Source organism: Poecilia reticulata, linkage group LG8, assembly GCF_000633615.1.
Source record: "Poecilia reticulata strain Guanapo linkage group LG8, Guppy_female_1.0+MT, whole genome shotgun sequence".
Classification (NCBI taxonomy): Eukaryota; Metazoa; Chordata; class Actinopteri; order Cyprinodontiformes; family Poeciliidae; genus Poecilia; species Poecilia reticulata.
Genome location: NC_024338.1, coordinates 6,295,910 through 6,310,109, shown reverse-complemented (window position 1 = coordinate 6,310,109; position 14,200 = coordinate 6,295,910). Strand labels below are relative to the sequence as shown.

Below are 14,200 nucleotides of genomic sequence, written 5' to 3'. Positions count from 1 at the left end.
TTGCTGAACGGGTTCTGGTGTTGGTTCCCGTTGCTGAACGGGTTCTGGTGTTGGTTTCCGCACAGGTTCAGGAGTTGGTTCCCGCATCCGCACAGGCTCTGGAGATGGTTCCCGTACAGGCTCTGGTCTTTTCTCGTCCTCTGCTTTAATAGTGGGCTCAGATGACTCCAAATCATCTTCTGCAGGAGGCTCAGACTCCTCTGGGTTTGCGAAGACAGAGGCTGCAGTAGCGATGGTTGCAGCAGCAGCAACTACTGCAGCAATTTCTTTTCCTCGCTCAATCATTGTTGCAACTTTAGGACCACGTTTGACAGGAGTAGGAGTGGTGCTTCCCACAGTCTTCTTGGGACTGGGGGCCTTATTTGTAGCCGTTTTGGTGCTTGGAGTCTTGGAGACATCCTTGGAAGGTGTGGACTTACCCTCTTGTGGCTTGGAGCGGTTTGGTGTCTTTGTTTCAACAGCTTTATTTGTGGGAGGCTTTTTGGAGGCAACATCTGATTTTGTCTTGGGGGCCTCGGGTTTAGCAGGCTTCTTTGCAGGAGGGCGAGTGAGAGGGGACTCTGCAGATTTCTTGGCTACTGGAGGGGATGGTTTGGTCACATCTGGAAAAGACAACACAAATAGGAATTACACAATGAGTAGGGTGAAAGGGTGAATATTTTGATCAGAACCACAGGATGTTATACTTTTTTCTATTAACCACTATATGGTTAAAGTTTGCACTCTGGAATTTATTTATTACATATTATGTATTATACCTTTTATGTTAGAGCAAAAATAATTAATACATTTAATGTTTACGAATGAGTCAAATAACCAAAAATAGTTTTTGTGACCTTTTTTCATAGGGGTTGCATTTCTTGACTGTGATGCAGGAGGTTTGCCACCAGAGGGTGTAGTGGTGGTTGATTTGGGAGTAGCAGGCTTGGCGGAGGCGGGGGCAGTTTTAGGAGTGGCAGGTTTGGATGTAGCTGTTGAGTTCTTGGGCGTGTTGGCTAACTGAGAGGATCCGGTAGCTGGTCGAGATGAAGCTGCTGTGGGCCTGAGGAAACACACAGAAGACCATTTGACATCTTTGCATAAAAATCATAGTTATTTCCACTTAGTTTCACTGATTAGATTTCCTTTTAGATCTTAACCTGTTGAACAACCCAGTCCTTCCTGTAAATGTCTAAAGTACTGTGAACAGTTTGGTTCTACAACCTCCCATATCTTTGACCTCGTTTCAACTATCTTGGTAATTCACCAGTACAAGTTTTTATACTGAAGTCAAGCCATGCTTGCAATAAAATAAAAATTATTTAAGTAAAAAGCATAATTTTATCATGCTTTTTACTTCCGTTAGTCATCTTCTATGCAAACGGTTCTTCATTAAATAGAAGAAAGGCTACTAAAGTTTGATAAATCATTTGAAGGAAAATGAAACTGCACATTAGGAGGGCCTGCATCTAAAGATAATCTGCCATTAAAGCACTGATTTAGAGCCTGGTAAGACCCAGCTGAGTCTTCTTGAGCCCCATTACACACTCTCATGAGAGATAGAGAAAAGCTATATGAAAGATGAATCACAACAGACTCTAGAGACGCAGCCAACCCCACAGCAATTCTGTTCTTCTGCTCAGTCGGCAGTCCTCCCTCCCTCCCCACAAGGGGGAATGACTCTTGGGGCGCCATGCGTCAGCCACCCTGCTCCAGCCGTCCTGGCCTAGTAGAAACTGACTTGAACGTCAACTTCTGAGCAAAGTAACCTACATATAGTAGTCCTGACAAGGCTGTGGTGTGCCATCTCCTGGGTCCACACTGCACTTACTGCCCGTTTCTAAATAAAGAAGCGAGTTCGCGCTGGCAGAAAGAGAACAAGCGACAGGAGGAAGGTAGGGAGAAGATGGCTGGGACTACGTTAATTTTTAATACTAAAAGGAGAACAAAAATAACCTTTTCAAGTCCTCCCAGTTACACTAGCACTACTCTAAAAGCAAAGCTATTGGGTTCTCCTCACATCCAGGCAAAAGCAATGGAATGCATCTAAGACCAAACAAACAGGTGACAGGAGGCAGCTGACTGCAGTTTTCTGGCCAATAATCGTTAAAAAGCCTGACCTGCCAATTCCAATTTTGGTCAATACAATTTTTTGTCTGAAACGTCTCTGAACGCAGCCAGTCCTCCGACATGGCAGAGCAAAAGGAGACAGTGATTTTTATACAAGATCAGTGGATAAAATCCGTTTCAGTTGCCGATCTCCCAGAATTAAGGAAATTGGTTTCGATTTATCAGTACACCCAATTTCACTTCACTGCCCCCTAATATCATTTCTTACTGACCAAGATCAGAAAGCTCAGCGAGAGAGTGAAGGGGACACTAATGACCTAAAAGATAAGAATTAAGAGTAAAATGTGGGTTAATCCCAATATTGCAAATAGTCATGTTTTCCTCAAAGGCTTGATACATTCACAGTATTCATTCATTGTACATCACAACTCAGGACGTGAACCTGTAAGTGTTTGCAGAATACTTGACACTGTGGGACAGAAGTGGCCCTTAAACATGCAACCAGAGCTAAATGGTTTTCCTAAAAATTTATTTCTGAGAGTAGTAATATGAAGGCCTCTTGGTTCTATGAACAGCCCAATCAAAGTCCAGACAGAGGATCTTTATTCAGCTTCAGTTGTTTTTGTGCCACTAGAATTACAAAGTTAAAAATCCTAAGTTACAAGGTTAGAAGAATGAGGACAATAAGAAGATAAAAACCGGCATCATAAGAGATGAAGGATGCTAATTGGATATTCAGGAAGAGCGATCATAATAATCTGTGTGATGAAGGGAATACAGATTATCCAGACAGGCAGGGTGACTATAACAAGCTCTGTAATTAACATGATCACTGAGAGTAAACGGCAAGAGAAGGACACTCTTTCCTTTGGATCGTGCAAAACAAATTGACATGTAGCTCTATCTTTAACTATTACCAGTGTTTGTACAACTGAAATAACCAACTAGAAAGCAAGATGAAAAAACTGAGCAAATTACAGTGAAAACAGTCCAGTTAAAAGCACTGGGATTGTGTATTCTGAACCTTGCACCAGGTTATCTGATGAGGAGGTGAGCGATCACGCAAACACCCAGCTAATGGTTCAATGTCACGGACACGGCCTCATCTTCATAGGGATATCTTCAGGTCAGGTTACACCATCTGTTGTTTACACCACAAGTCCTCCACCTTTTGCTCTTGCTGCTCTTTCTGGCTAACTGGCTTTGTGGTGTGAATGCCTGATAGACTGGAGTTAGAGACCGTTATGTGCTCCTGCAGTCACACCTTGAAAAAAGGTTATGTTCGTTTCCCTGAATATGTTATTTTCCAATAAACATTGTTTGGAAAACTTCTTCCCCATGTCAGTGAATAAATTATGGAAATGTTTATTTGTTTTTGTTGTTTTTTGGGGGGAGGGTCTTTTTCTAAGCCCTATTTGGACTTTTAAAGGTCATTTAGCACTTTCTGGTTTCATGACCAGAAAGTGCTAAATGAGGCTAATTATTAGGAACGGATGTGTAAACTTTGCTTTCAGTTAGCAATTAAATGTACACAAATTGCAAGCATGACAAAAAAAGTGCTAAATCTCTCTGGACAGAGGTAGCCGTTTTGAATTAAACAGAAAATTAACCGCAGGTGCAGAAGAACGAAGATGTAACATAGTAATGCTCTGCTAACGGAAGCAGTTAAGGACGCCGTCATCTGTGGATAAATGTTTAAAGTGTATTCAGCAATGGGAACCGTCAGGACGCTAATAAAAAGAAAGCACAATTCATAGCAACAGTCTTTTGTGTAGCACTGGCTGCATCTCCTATAGAGAAGTCAGTTTGGATGTGTTGTCAGAGCTAAGAGTGCTAGTAGAAAACCCTAAATCGTACAAAGATATTTATGTTATGATGACACTTCTGCAACCATATGCAGCTCCTGTAAACCTATAATCTCATTACATTACCTTCAATCAGTTATTTCCTAATGACTCCTGAATTGGCCACAGATTGTTGCAGACTGACATCTTGTGTAATCTGAGATTAGAAGCAGTTCACCGCAACTGCTATAAAGAGCCCAAATACAGTGATGCTTCGCTCTATAATTAAGTTCACCGTCAGCTGAGTGACTGACAAGCACCCAAGACAACATTGTTTAAATTATGGACCTGGTTTTACCTCAGAGGGAAATCTGTCTTCATTGTTTCCATCTTACCGCAGACCTTCCATAGAGGCGCACCATAAATTGAGGTTAAAGCTAATTTTGAACACAACACCCAGAAAGGCACTGGAGCTGAAAAATCATGTATTACTCAGTCAGCTAGTTGCTCCCGGCCCACTGATGCACACAGCAGAACGCTGAAAGTTCGCCTTGTTCGCCTCAGGATCCCTGACGACATTTTAGCTTAATGCAGATCTGCATGCACGCTTTCAAAGAGCTGCATACATACCGCTGACTTTGAACTCGGCTGCCTGCTGGGGATCCTGTGTTGCCACAAAATGAGACTAAGGCAAATGAGTATGTAAAAGAAAACTAAGACTTAAGGCAGCTCCTTGCAGCAGAGACAACTATAGCAACGGCAATATATTAATTAAACTGTCTAAATAATGTTTAGTACCATAATAGCGGCTTTGTCTTCATTTTGGCTTTAAATTGGATCATAGAATAAAACTTTACCTGAAGTTAAATATCAGTAGAATTAGACTTTAAATTAAACTAATAATGTTTCTTGGTTTAATTTATTTATAATAATGTTTTTTTCAGTAATTTTACAAAGAATATAGTAGAAATTATAAGAATGCCGTATAGAAGCTTTCGTACCGCTTGAACTCATTCACATTTGTGACATTATGGAATCAAACTTTAACATTGAATTTCATGAGAAATAAACTAAAAGGGATGCACAATTATAAAGTGGAAGATAATGGACAGAATAACTTTTTTTCACACCCTCCCACCCCTTAAAAAACATGGCTTTACTGTTTGCTGGTAGGAAAATGCTAAACTTTTCTCTCTGGTTATATATTTCTAGCAATTTGTGCACTACTAATTTGAAATCACTAGACAGATTTCAAACAGTGTTTATGTTTCCATACAGAACATTTAAAACCAGTCAGTGAATATCAATGCTATTTTGCACAGCTTGCAATCAAATACATTGCCAATGTAAGCAAAAATTTTAAATAAAAGGAAGTAAGGACAAAATGGAGACCATGACGCTCTCAATAAAATCTTTTGAAAAGTAAGATATCTTAGCTTATTTTTAAACCATCCACTGACTTTTAATAGAGCAAACATGTATGCTGTATGTTTCTATTCTTCTGAGAGACACTTCCACTTCAGTTATTAAAAATCTGTGGATTATTACAAACTGAGTTAAAATTGGTTTTAGTTCAGTTAGCAACTATGAAATTAGCAGAAATTAAATCTGGAACCAAATGTTAATCCCAAATAGAGCCCTTCCTCACTCACTCTGGATCATTTAAAATCAGTGTACTCACAGTTCGGAGTGGCTGTCCATGGCTTTTAAACCATAATGGAAAACAGTCTGAGATGAACACCCTTTTTGGTCAGATTTTACTGTTTTTCTAGACTCCGCTGTTGCGGTGCGCGGAGATCTGCGTCCCTAGGTTGCAGCGACGCTCCTACAGGTGAGAACCTACTTAGTGTCACCTTAAATTGGTATTCTTCCAGGATTACACAGTATTTAGCTCCATCCATCTTCAGATCAACTCTGATTGGCTTCTCTAAATGGTGCATTCACAATTAGGTGCATGTTAGTTTTTCTCGACAGCGTATTTTGGGTGTAGATCAGAGAGCACCTTTTGTCGCAGGTTAGCATTGCCGCCTACATGGCAAACTGTGGAGGGGACTTCTTCCAACTTTCTTTCGACAGGGACATTCTTGCCACCCTTCCAAGGGAGACAGGTTTATGGAGGACATGACTCAGCTGCTCTAGAGTCACCACGGGCCTCTTGGCTGCTTCATGTATTAGTTCTCTCCTTGCCCACGCTGTCAGTTTAGGTGGACGCCCATAGGCTGGTAGGTTTTCAGCTGTATCACGCTCTTTTACCATGTGACTTGTAAGGAAGTCGGTTATAATGGATCGTAATTACTGGTGTGAAAGTAAAAGGGGGCTGAATCGCTTAGTTGAGTTTAAATTGACAAATAAATTAGGAAAACTGTACATTAAAGTACATAATTTGTACATTTTAAACAGAAATATAAAAGCATATCTTATCTAGCGGTTCCTGTCCTAAATATCTCCGTTATGTCTGCGGTTCAAGTGAAACGCCCACATTGTTTTTGTCACAGCCAGAAGTGTGCCAATTCATTCCGACCTAATCCATTTAGTAATTGGCTCTGCGGCCGCATCCTGAAATAATCGCCCCGGAGCGAGACTGCGTCGCAGAGCTACTAGCCGCGCCCACGGTGGGACTGGAGATTTACTGCCTGTGCAACATGGCATCTGCTTGACGCTGGACTGCTGAACAAGGAGCCCTTCCTGCTGCTGCTGCTTACCGGGCACTCACCGATGTCAGAGCATTACATCAACTTAATTTGTTGAATCATGAGGGCAGCATTCAATCCACTCCAATAAAAATTTATCATCCCTCAGGGACCATCAGTGGAGAAAAAGAGCATGACTAATGTAGGAACATGGGCGGCGATGTTTGCACATTAAAGCCTGAATGCCCTGGTATCCTCTGCTCTGCAGCCGCTTTATCCTTACCTTCCTCTCTAAGCTGCTTTGAATCTTTAATTTTCCTTATTCTTTCTCCCTTCTACAGCTCCCTTCCTTTCATGCAACCATTTTGATTTCAATTTGCTCTGATGTATCCAAAGACAGATCTAAATGCCCATGTGCCGTGTGTCCAGAGAGCCAGCATGCCCGTTTGCCTTCCTCCCCCACCTTTGCCTTCCCATCATGCAGAGTATTACACTGGCAGATGAACTCATGCCCTGCATAGTAATTGGCTTCTATTCCACTAATGCAGGTGCACCACATATCCTGTCTACAGCGCCAAAGAACGGGAGAATCCTTTTGTAGCCTCTGTATTGTATGAGAACCCTTCAGTCTCTGTAAGCCAGGCAGGATTTATCCCTTCAGCTCAACATAAATACCAAAAAACCGACAGAAAGCAGTGAAGAAGTAATCGACACAAAAGGCTTCATGTACGAACATTGAGCTCTTATTCAAACGCAAGCCAGTAAATCTATTTAAGGCGTAAACTCGATTAAATTAAACAAAAACCTAAAAGATCAGCGAGTTGTTTTGAATCAGATTGGTTCCACTTATTGAACCTGTTTGAGCTAAGCACTTTTATCTGTTCGATAACAAGAACCTGCTTTGGGTTAAATTAAATCAGCTGCACTTTCAGAGGAAGACTTAGCAAACAGAAGCTCAGACTTCATCTTCAGTTGCCTGATAACGGCCATGAATTAACAACTGAGCGAGTTAGGGGAAAAAAAGGGAAAAATCTAATTAAAGCTGAAATTTATGGCCCTGTCAAAGCCCATGACAGGACACAAAAGCTGACGCGTGTCACGCCAAGAGTGCCTTCAAGGGTGTACAGGGCTGTTTGAGGAGGCCATCAGTAGTAGTTATGTCGCTTTCTTTGGGATGTAAGTCAGCAGCAAGAAAATCCTCCTCTAGGTCTAAATATACAGCCCATCCAAAAAGTATCCACAGCACTTCGCTTTTTCCACATTCTGTGTTACAACCTTATTTCAAACTGTATCAAATTAATCTCTTTCCAGAAAATTCTTCACAACTGCCCCATTATGACAATGTGGTGGGGGGGGAATACGTTTCTAAGGTTTTTGTAAAGTTATTAAAAACACAAAAACCCAAGAAATCACATTTACGCAAGTATTCATAGCCTTTGCATACATTGTGTTAAGCAAAGGCCAAGTGGAATCAGTATCAATAGCAAACTTCTGCAGAACTTAACATGGTAAACTAAATAAATCACTTGAATCACCTTTATATTGTACAAAAACAGTGTGTGTGTGTGTGTGTGTGTGCGTGTGAGGTTGACTTATATATACTATGTTTGCTTTGCATTTTTAGACAGTCTGCTTATTTTCAAGTCAGCAGCAACTGAATACTCCCCTCGGGTTGGGAGAATTCAGAAGGGTCAGTGTTGTTCCTCTGGAGCAGCTGATGTTGTTGATTAAATGGAGTCGTTTTATCTGTGTCACCGTTACGTTTGTTTGTTTGTTTTAATGAGGCAATCAGCAGAGTAGCAAATAGCATCATTTTTCTGTATTTATTTATTTGATTTCTCTTTGGGGGGGGGAAGTACATTAACAAGTCCGCTCCATTTTCAGCTGTTCAAGGCAGATTTGGTCTTAGTCTCAAACTTTACTAATCAGCATTTAAGCTACCCTAGTTTTCAAATGAGCAGACGATAATGGGACAAATACTGGAGGAACACAATAACCTTTTCAGCAGTGCGGAGTGAAATCATTGGGACAGTTTGTATGTGCTGCTCAGCTACGGTTCTGCGCTACGCAAGCGATTACCAACGTGACCTTGTATAATTCTGTTTAATGAGATGTTTGCACATCAACCATTGTATAAAGCAGTAATCTGAGTGTAATCTCCACAATCCAGCTGCTACACAGGGCACAAGGAGACGAGAGAGGAGGGGATGGGGGAAGGGATTTCAAACACCGGACTCACGGTGACAGGCTGCTTAGTGCGAGTTAGAGGAGGTGCCTGCAACAATAACACAAATAAAAAAAACACTTCCACATTTTCACTATAGGGTACTTCATTTCTACTTCATTGTTTTATGCCAATAACTTTTATTCTGCATTTGAAAAATCATGCTGGATGATTTCTGTTATGACTGCAGATTTACTTCTATCTGTTCTACTACATTAAACACCTCTGAAGATCTATCTAAAGTGTTTTATGGAGAAATTTAAACTTTTTCCATCTTACTACACTTTGGGTAATGGCTATGAAAAGCAGCTGAAGAGTTAAAGTGGGGTGTCTATTAGAGTACTTCTGAAATCTTTTTAAACTCATTGAGGACATTGAGTCCTCAGTGTCCTGGTGTGAATATAATTAAAGTGGACACGTTATTTGCTCACAGCTTTTGTCCGTTTTTGTAGAAATGCACAATGGCTTCTGAAATGTAACTTTCCGAAGCCGTATTAGTCGTGACCGATTACTTTCTGGGCACAAAGTCGGAAAACTCCAACTCTCTTTCTGAGCAGTTAACATACATACTAAAGAGAAAATTTGAATGATTGCAATATGTCTTTATTGTGCCATGAGGTTCTATGAGTCTTTCATTGAAACAAGTTGACGGCATATTCTAACAAAAATTTTTTTTTTTAAACTCAAACCGTGAGTGATTTGTGGGGAATTCTTAAACTTTCTCTGTTTTCTTTTTTCTTAATCGGTATCTAGATCAACTATGTGCCAACAAACACACACAAACCAACAAAATAACATACCAAACAGGAAAAAAAGAAGTCACTAGTTCCCAAACAAACCAGACTCCCAAAGGCTCTATCTGATCATAACTCAGATGTGGACAAAGACTTCATTCAGCCTCATGCCCTCACCTACCATCAAGCCTCCTCAAGATCCAACATCATGCACACAGTGTGACTCAGGTGAGGAACACATGTTGGTCTGATCGCCACACGAAAACAACACGCCGCCGCACAAGAACTCACAACAAGTGTTGGGTTTAAAGAAGCAGCTCTGCTGAGAGGATTCTGTTGTTCCCCATCCCGTTTTAAGCTCCTCCCTCCAAAAACTTGTTTTATTAATAAAGCTGAATAATGCTCGCTCTGATGAAACTCTGCAAGGCATTCCTCTTAGGCTTGTTCCAACACTGGCTGCCTGATGGCCTACTTATGCCTGGGTTCTATGTGGGGGATCATTGTCCTTCGTTCCTCCAGGGAGTTCTTTCTTTAACAGAATCCTCTTTGAACCAGTAGCCAAATTCAAGCCTTTTCAACCAACTGCTGTTTACTGCAATGATTGTCAGTCTCTCAGCCAATGAAATTGGATGATTTCTATTAAAGGGGTGGATTTGTTGATTTGTAGAAGGAAAAAGTAAATTTTCTTGGATAGTGTTTGAATCATTTTTACTCTACCTGGTTGCTTTGGAAACCGGAGGTTTGTCGGTCTTGGATGAGGCAATGGAGCTAGTCTTGGTTAGAGCTGCAGAGGCGGGTTTGGAAGCTGGAGGAGACAGGGATGAGAAATTAATGTTGGGAGGACATTATTCAACAATGCAGACTTGCATAGTTGCTTAAATCACAGATTTAGGTCAGGCAGATGTTTCTTTTATGGGCTGTGTTAAAGTGATCTGGGGCAAAGCCTTTGTTGGTCAGCAACAGTCAATTTGACATGTGTAATGTGCATAAAATCCATGCAGTGCGTAGGTATTGTTATTATTGCACATCACTAAACAATGCTTGCTTAGATAGTGTAGAAAAATGTGCGATTATACTTAGAGCCTTGCAAAAGAAATCACGCCCTTTAAAATTTTCACATCAACTCACGTTGCAAAGTAGAACAGAGCTGTGAAGTGGATGCAGTATTTATAATTTTTTAGATATAGATACAAATACAGCCTATATTTGTTCACTTACACAACTATAATCAGAGTTTAAGATCAATTTAAATTTCATGAAATGTTAAAGTTGATTTCATTGTGAAAAACAACCCAGTCAGCACCTGGCTGCCTGTGAAGTTGGCTACTGTGAGGTGCGCTGGTCTCAGGAGTGAAGTAAAATCTAAAGTAGAGGGACAGCAAGGGTGAAAAGAAAGAAAGGTAACCAAGGAAGGTTGAGTTGAACAGTTTTAGTTTAACGACTCCAATGTTAACGTATGATGCATCTGAACGATTGTAAGGTGGTTAATTGATATAGTTTAGCCCTTAAATTATATCATTTCATGTTTCAGATATGTATGGAAGGAAGGATTAAAAAAAAAAAGTCTCATAGGAAATCCTTCCACTATGCACATATGTGCATCTTTACACAAAATCCTAATAAAGACATTCAAGAGTTTGGTAGTAATGTACCTTTGCAAGGCACTGCAACTTAAAAACAAACGACAACAAAACACCCTACAAGTTGGAATCAGCATAGAAACACAACCAACCTGGTGGCTTCTTTGCAGCAGCAGCAGTGGATTTTACCCCATTAGCAGTACTGGATGTTGTCTTTTTGGCTGCTGCTGCTCCAGTTGTTGACTTTGCGCTGTTGGTAGCAGGGAGGGTCCCTGGAGCCCTTTTCTCCCCAACTTTAGTCACGGTCTTGGGACTTGGTGTTGCTGCTGCCCCGGTTGTTTTTTTGGTGGCAGTAGAGGTCGGGGTGCTCTTTTTATCTGCAGCAGGTGTCATCTTCTTAACGACGCCGTTCGTCTGAGGCTTTGACGTGCCGTTCGACAGACGGGACGCGTTGGAACGTGGGCCAGACGGAGTCTTGGGTGAGCTCGTGGCGCTCAGTTTCGTCTTGGGAGTGGCCTTGTTGGTAGTCTTGGCTTTAGCGTCGCCGGAGGCCTTGGCGACCATCTTGGCAGCGGAAGTCTCCTTACCCTGATCTGCCGGCGGCTTCGCTTCACGCACATCTCCAGCTGGATGCTGCAGCATCTCCCCAGCTGGGACATCTACGAGGTTGGGCTCCGGCTCTGCGGCCGGTGCCGGCTCATTTGCTGGATCCGAGTCCAATGTTTCCATTGGCTCCAGTGCTGCCGTGGCAACCCCATCCGGCTTCATCTCCCCTTCGAATGATGGTGTTCCGTCGCCGCAGGGCAAGACCAGTTGACTTGAATCTCAGAGGACAACGGCAGCTCAGGAGACTTTCTGAAGAGTGCGGGGACTAATCTGGAAAAAGAATAGAGAATATTTAGAGCAGAGTTAGACAACAAGACCAGGCATGAAACACGTCTGGCTTCGCTATCAGGATTTGAAGGAATGTTTGTAGCTTCAGGAATCAGATAAGGCAGGTGGTGCCAATTTAACCACCACACACATAAATGTATCACATTGTACATATATATCAACTGGGTGTGTAGTGTTATGTAAATTACAAGCCCAATTAGTCATCTAACATATCCAAACAAACAAAAAAAACAAAACAAGTTAGTATGTTAAAATGCTTTTTTTGTAAGATTTTGACTGTATATAATATGAATCTGCAAGAAAAGAAGGCTTTTTAGCTGATAGTAAAACTTGTAAGGCTACATTTAAGAGGTGTAAACCTGTCAGATTGATATGTTTATGGGGCAAATGGGGGAACAACAAGAAGGGCAACAAGTCTGCTGCAACACAGAACGAGCCTATTCTACAAATTGTCTGCATTGATCTCGATGCCAACTGGACTGCGGTGCTGAACAACCCCCCAGTGAGCTTCTTAAAAAGCTCAGTGACACAGTTGGCAAAAGTAGCGGTCACTGGTTGTGTTCTTGGTTTTCTGTACTAAGTGGAAGAGGAGTCACTAGTAGTATCAAATAGTTTTCTAGGATTACAGTGCCTGGCAAGACAGACAACTATTCGTGCCTTGTTAACATGTTTACATGTAATCTGTAATGTGTTTTATGTGGAAAACAATTATAGAGTAGAGGGAGAATAGTTTAGATTTCTAATTTTTTCTAAATAAAATTTTAAAAGTGCTTAGTGAAAGAGCATGGAAGTACAAGAAGTAAAGTATCGACTAAATTCAAGTGTGCACCACAATTTTTTTAATTTTTTGATCTGCAAAACATGTTGCAAACCACATACCTCCTTTTGACAACACAATAATATGGTACTGATGTTGATCGATTTTGTAAAATTGTGAGAAAAGCACAAAGTTTTTAATTGTGGTGCAACAAAGTGGAACAAAGAAGGCTATGAATACTTTTATAAAGGGAGTACATGTGTATTTACCAACTCAAATTTAAGACTTAAAGACCATGATGAATGGAATTTAACACCTCTATCTCCACAGAAATGTACAAACCTCATCCAGACAACTGGTGATTTACTTCTTCAGATGCAAAAATGCTAGCTAGGTAGCAAGGGTACATTAGCAGTGAGTTAATAGTAGCCATAACCGTCTTGACTCACAGAAAAATGAAGATATCCGAGTGTAACTCAAACTTTTGCCTGACAGAAAGATCCAGGAGGAAAAACAATTCAGAGTTGAGACAGAAATTAAATAGTTCTGTCTAGACAAAATTTAATACTTGTAATCAATGTATTCAAACTTTTATAAAATGAATTTAAGACATTTTAAGACCTTAATTTTAGGTACATGAATATACATTAAAGACTTTATAGGATGCGCTATACCTTGATATAGGTAGGAAAAGTTTGCAGGAAAAGAAGAAGAATTAACAAAAAGAACATACAGCACGAGAGCAAATATAAAAAAAAAAATCAAACACTGTACGCTCTGAGACATCAGAAATGGCCCAGCTGCTTCAAGTACAGCACATAGCCAGGGGAGTGTGAGGGGTAACAGGAAGCTGGCCTGTCGAAGTTTACAAACAGCTTTAGCAGCCGGCTGTGCAGGAAGTTAAGCAGTGAGAAAACACTCAGGCAATCCTGAGGCCAGCGAAGAGGAAGACGCTTGGCCTGTGGAGCCTGGGAACAGAACGGGGAAGGTGGGAATAGACGGAGGAGTGACGAGACGAGGAAAAAACAAGGCATAAAATGAGCTCACTGCTGGCTGCCTGATCCCACTTTAAAATCCAGACATCGCGATTCCTCCTAGTTTCCACTGTCCTAAACTTGCACTTCTATTTGGAGACGAGGACAGACATCATCTTTATTCCGCCGGCTTCTTGGAAACACTCCCCCGGCACACACTTCATCATGTTTTTGTCCCTCTTTAGTCATTCTCTGCTCATCCTCCAGACCAAATCGTATACATTTAAAGACCCTCCTTCATCCTTAACTGATCCTCCCTTTCTCCTAACTGTGTCCCCCCCCACCACCTCCTCTGTTTCCTTCAACCCCCCCACCCACTGCCTCTGCTTTGCTTCGATCTCTGTTCTCTGTTTGCCACGGCGCAGATGGCTGGAGCAGCTGAGCAGGGCCAGAGGGGGAAAGAATGAAAACGAGGAGGGGAAGAAGAAAAAAAAGGGTCCATGTATCCCAAAAACCCACACAGCTAGTACAACAGGCTGCAACCAAAACACTGACTGGTAGCTGCTAAGAGTGA

At 41.4% G+C, this 14,200-nt stretch overlaps 1 protein-coding gene across 1 annotated transcript in view; it reads right to left on the bottom strand.

Annotated features, from left to right (window-relative positions):
- prr36b (proline rich 36b) overlaps positions 1–11,877 on the bottom strand; it is a 16,347-nt gene extending 4,470 nt beyond the window's left edge. The window contains exons 1-4 of the mRNA XM_017306317.1: positions 11,154–11,877; positions 10,139–10,226; positions 837–1,042; positions 27–602 (exon numbers count right to left, since the gene is read on the bottom strand). Of these exons, the coding sequence (XP_017161806.1) occupies positions 27–602; positions 837–1,042; positions 10,139–10,226; positions 11,154–11,769 (1,486 nt within the window). The 5' untranslated portion in view covers positions 11,770–11,877. The remainder of the gene's footprint in view (positions 1–26; positions 603–836; positions 1,043–10,138; positions 10,227–11,153) is intronic.
- Between the last annotated feature and the right edge of the window lie 2,323 nt (positions 11,878–14,200).